A 4,954-nucleotide genomic window follows, 5' to 3' on the forward strand; every position below is an offset into this window, starting at 1 on the left:
ATGTCTTTAGGGGTTGGAAAAGGAATGTTTGCTCCACAATCATCAGCTATAAATACTCACCAAAGCGCCATAAATGAGGTAACTAAATTCTTAGAGAGAAAGAAAAGGAAAAAAAGAATCCAAAGTGATTAAATACAAACGATCTTAACTGAATATCATAATTTCACATTGATTTTCAGAGCAACGGAACAAAGATTTACAAAAGATTTAATCGACATTTGTTGTGATAATTTATTACAAAAAGACCTCCCGTCTAAACAAGCCCTAAGCAGTTATCCACCTGGTTGCCACTGTGCACCTCGAAGGACCTGTTAGGCAATCCATATATTGATCTATACTAACTTGGGCGTCGGAGTAGGCCTCCAGAAAAGAATTGCGGGCCTTTCTAGCCCCTTTGGTGTGTTTTGTAAGAATCATCAGCATCTCCATCTAAAGATCTTACTGCATAACTGGCAAGGAATTAAATCAGGAGATTAAAATCTTAATTGATTTTTCTTTAATCAAAGGGAGTAGATCTTTAATGAATGGTATCTGGAAGAGGAGGATGAATCTTATATACCTCCTCACATTTAGGGAGAATCAGGCCAATTAGGTTCTGATAGAAATAGAAATATTCAAAGGGAAGACAAAAGTGAGTCTATGCCGGGCAGAAGATATGCCTGGTACAGGACCACTTCGAACCCTGGAGCATCGTCCCAGTTAGGAACACACATCTAAAAGGGATGGACTGAGACGGTCTATCAACAAACTGATTCCCAGCCTGTAACGAGGGAGTCAGTGACAACGAAAAGATTGTCTGCCATGAGCAGGCTTAGAAAAGCTCCTTCACTATCACCTTTAAAAATTCGTGAAGGAGAAGGAGAATCATTACAGGTTGTTGAGAGCATACAGCCAAATATTCATCCTTGAAGGGGAAATCCTCTTATTTAGGTTTACCCCCAAGATCCCAGAGAACCAGAAAATAAGGTTTTCTGGGAAGACACCATTCATCCCAGAAATTGCTTCCTCACCTGCGAAAAGGGTGAAATTTCCTGCTTATCTGACTTATAAGGGGGAGTCGTGTCCAAATGCCCATTTGACAGCCTTCAATAATGAGATGGACATGGATAGTCACACCAATGCCAGTTGGTGTAAAAATTTCATTCTAACCTTAATCGGTACAGCACAAAAATGGGCTCAGAGCCTCGCAGATGGCTCGATTTCCTCATTTGATGAACTTGCTGAAAAGTTCAAGAGTCATTTCTCATCAAGGACTGCCAGATCTAAGCAATCCATTGAAATGATGAGCATACGACAGGGACAAGATGAATCTCTGAGGTATTACGTCTCCAGGTTTGACAAAGAAAGTGTGCAGGAGCTGAACCCTGAAGAAAACATCTTGACCTTCGCTTTCAGACAAGGCCTAAACTCTGATAGGCCTGAAAGTGAGGCTCTAAAGTTCAGGAAGCAGTGGACTTATTTGAAGACAATGAAGGAAGTTAAAGAATATGCCCTGTCCCATGTAGATGTCGAAGATTTTAAATCCATAACAGGGACAATAGAGCATAAAGGGAAAACCCTTGAGAAAGGCAGCGAGAAGCAAGCTGAAAGACATGATAGGGGAAAGAAGCTGGTTAGGATTAAGGATTTTGATGTCCCCGGACTCAATAATTTTTCGAAAAAATACACGCTTAAAAGAGTATAGGGCTAAAATCTTTAATGTACATAAAGAGGATACCAGATGGCAGGGCAAGAACCCAGACGCTTACTGCAAATTTCATGAATGTCCAAGTCACTGGACAGAACATTGTAAGTCTTTGATGAACAATATTGAAGATTTGATTCAAAGAGGATAGTTCCCACAATAACTAGTATTCCCTCTACACACCATCAAACCTTACTCTTTGTAGGAAAAGATGGAAGGGTGGGGAGAGCCAGAGGAAATCAAAAAATGGCGAAGTCTTGCAATTTTGTAAATAAAGTAAATGCTGAGCCACAAAAACAGAAAGTAAAAGAGAGGGTGCCAGAAGCTGATATGGTGCCCATAAAAAATTTTGAAAGCAATTAGCCGAATAAAAAATTGAAATCAGTTGCTTCTCCATCTGGGCCTAGGACTCAAAAAAATGTTGAAATAGATCCCAGGCCATTTGAGGATGAAAATGTAAAAAAGAGTACCCCACATATGGAGATTGATCACCAGATTATTGAAGAGGTTGCATTGATTGAAGGAATAGATAAAACCGTGAGGATTGGGGGGAATCTGGATCCTCAGGTTCACCTCCATCTGATTCAAGTCCTTCACCAGAATGTTGATCGCTTTGCATATTCAGCAGCAGACATGCCAGGTATTGACCCTAAAATAATCACTCATAAAATAAGTGTCCATGAAGGAGTCAAGCCTATTAAACAGAAGAAAAGAAACTTTACCTCTGAAAAAGATAAAATCATTGAAGAAGAAGTTCAAAAGCTGCTGGATGCTGGTTTCATTGACGAATGTCTCTACCTAGAACGCTGCTAATGTTGTTTTGGTAAAAAAGCCACGTCTTGGGAAGTGGAGAATGTGTATAGATTTTACCAATTTAAATAGATGTTGCCCTAAAGATTGTTATCCCTTACCCTAGAATAGACCCGCTAGTTAATTCAACTACCGGATATGCTCTTCTATCATGTATGGATGCCTTTTCTGGCTATCATCAGATATTTATGAACCCTTCTGCAAAAAGAAAACGACATTTATATGCTCAGCAGGGGTGTTCAATTATACGATGATGCCTTTTGGTTTAATGAATGCTGGGGCAACCTACCAGAGGGTAATGGATAAAATTTTCAAAAATCAGAGGGGTAGAAATTCAGAAGTGTATGTAGATAATTCAATTGTAAAAAGTAAAACAGAAAAAGAAATGGTTGTAGATTTGCAAGAAACATTTGATAATATGAGAAAATATAAGATGATACTTAATCCCAAAAAGTGTGTATTTGGGATAAAGTTTGGAAAGTTTTTGAGCTACTTAGTCAGCCAAAGAGGTATCGATGCCAATCCAGAAAAGGTTCAAGCAATCATTGATCTGGCAGAACCTAGGAATAGGCATGAAATTATGCAATGAACAGGGAGGATGACAGCTCTTTCCAGATTCATCTCCAAATCAGCAGAGAGAATCATGCCATTTTCCACAGTTTTGAAAGGTAACAAAAGTTTTGAGTGGGGTGAAGTGCAGAGTCGGGCATTTAAGGAGTTGAAAGAACACCTTCACAATCTGCCAACTCTGGCAAGACCCATTACTGGAGAAACATTATACTTGTACATATCATCAACACAGCACACAGTGAGTGCAGTGTTGATCAGGGAAGAAAATAAAATTCAATATCCAATTTACATTGTAAGTAAAATGTTGTTGGATGCTGAAACAAGATATTCCATGATTGAAAAAGCAGCGTTTGCTGTAATAATTGGTGCCAGAAAATTAAAACCTTATTTCAATGCTCACCGAGTGGTAGTCTTAACAGACCTACCATTAGAGAAAAGTATGGTGAAAATAGAAGGATCTGGAAGAGTGGCAAAATGGGTTGTTGAACTTACTGGTCTCGGAGTACAATTTCAACCCAGAAGAGCTATAAAGGGTCAAGCATTGGCAGATATTTTTGCTGAATGGGGAACACAAGATGAAAGTGAGGAACCTATCTGGCAACTATTAACCGATGGGTCATCAAGACTCATTGGTGCAGGGGCCGGATTGGTATTAATCACCCCAAAAGGAAAAGTTATTGAATACGCTTTGAAATTTCAATTTAAAGCTACCAACAATGAAGCTGAATATGAGGCTGTCATTGCTGGTTTACAATTGTGCAATGCCTTGGAAGCCAGAATAATCAGTCTTCAAACTGATTTACATCTAGTTGTGAATTAGATTAAAAGGGAGTATGAGGCCAGAGATATTACTATGCAAAAATACTTGAAGAAAGCTCAAGAATTGATCTCCTGGTTTGAAGTTGTTCATGTTGAAAGACTACCCAGATCACAAAACGAGCAAGCTGATGCACTTTCTAAATTAGGAAGTTCCAGTATGCAGAATTTAAAAAGTTCAGTCTTAGTAGAAGTTAAACCAGTAAGTTCTATCCATGAAGACGCCACATCTATCTTCAATATTGGAATCAGAGATCTCCCAAATTCGATGAAAGATCTCATCCAATACAAAGAAAATGGAGAACTTCCGGAAGATCCAGTTCTTGCCAGAAAGATGAAAATGAAGTCACTACAATTTTGTATGGTAGATGGCGAATTATATAAAAAGGCAAAGAATGGTCCTCTGCTGAAATATGTGACTCCATCAGAAGCTGACTACATCTTAAAAGAAGTTCATGAAGAATGTTGTGTTCATCATTTGGGAACCAGGGCTCTAGCTCACAAAGCTTTCAGAATTAGTTATTATTGGCCCACAGCAATAGAAGATGCCAGAAACTTGGTCCAGAAGTGTGAGAAGTACCAGAGATTTGCACCAAATATTATTCAACCAGCATCTGAGTTGAAGTATATTCATAATCCAGTTCCATTTGCTCAACCGCTTAGATCTGCTGGGACCATTTAAAATAGCAGCTGGAGGAAAAAAAATTTTGATTGTTGCAATTGATTATTTTACAAAATGGGTAGAGGCAGAGTCACTTGTAACAATCACTTCCAAAAAAGTAGAAAAATTCATCTGGCAGAATATCATTACCAGATTTGGGCTTCCTAGAGTCTTAATTATTGATAATGGAACCCAGTTTGATTGTGCAACACTGAGAAAGTATTGGGAAGATTTCAAAATTGCAGTGGCCTACTCATCTGTTTGCAATCCTCAATGTAATGGACAAGCTGAAGCAGCCAATAAACAAATTCTGTATAGGTTCCAGAAGAAGCTGAAAGATGCAAAAGCAAAATAGATTGATGAAATCTACGATGTACTATGGTCTTTACGAACAACTGTGAAGGAGGCAACTG

At 38.7% G+C, this 4,954-nt stretch overlaps 1 protein-coding gene across 1 annotated transcript; it reads left to right on the plus strand.

The window, feature by feature from the left end:
- LOC130828620 (uncharacterized) lies at positions 1–1,684 on the plus strand. The gene is made up of 4 exons (XM_057694585.1): positions 1–78; positions 574–698; positions 810–873; positions 944–1,684. The coding sequence occupies exons 1-4, from the start codon at positions 1–3 to the stop codon at positions 1,682–1,684; spliced, it is 1,008 nt and encodes a 335-aa protein (XP_057550568.1).
- Positions 1,685–4,954: the final 3,270 nt, after the last annotated feature.

The sequence above is a fragment of the Amaranthus tricolor genome, chromosome 12, assembly GCF_026212465.1.
Source record: "Amaranthus tricolor cultivar Red isolate AtriRed21 chromosome 12, ASM2621246v1, whole genome shotgun sequence".
NCBI classification, from domain to species: Eukaryota; Viridiplantae; Streptophyta; class Magnoliopsida; order Caryophyllales; family Amaranthaceae; genus Amaranthus; species Amaranthus tricolor.

Excerpts from the sequence above, each read along its gene's own strand:
- LOC130828620 (XM_057694585.1), top strand. The coding sequence starts at position 1 with ATGTCTTTAGGGGTTGGAAAAGGAATGTTTGCTCCACAATCATCAGCT. Across the intron at positions 79-573 it reads ACCAAAGCGCCATAAATGAG|GGAGAATCAGGCCAATTAGG; the intron begins GTAACTAAATTC and ends CCTCACATTTAG. Across the intron at positions 699-809 it reads AACCCTGGAGCATCGTCCCA|GCTTAGAAAAGCTCCTTCAC; the intron begins GTTAGGAACACA and ends TGCCATGAGCAG.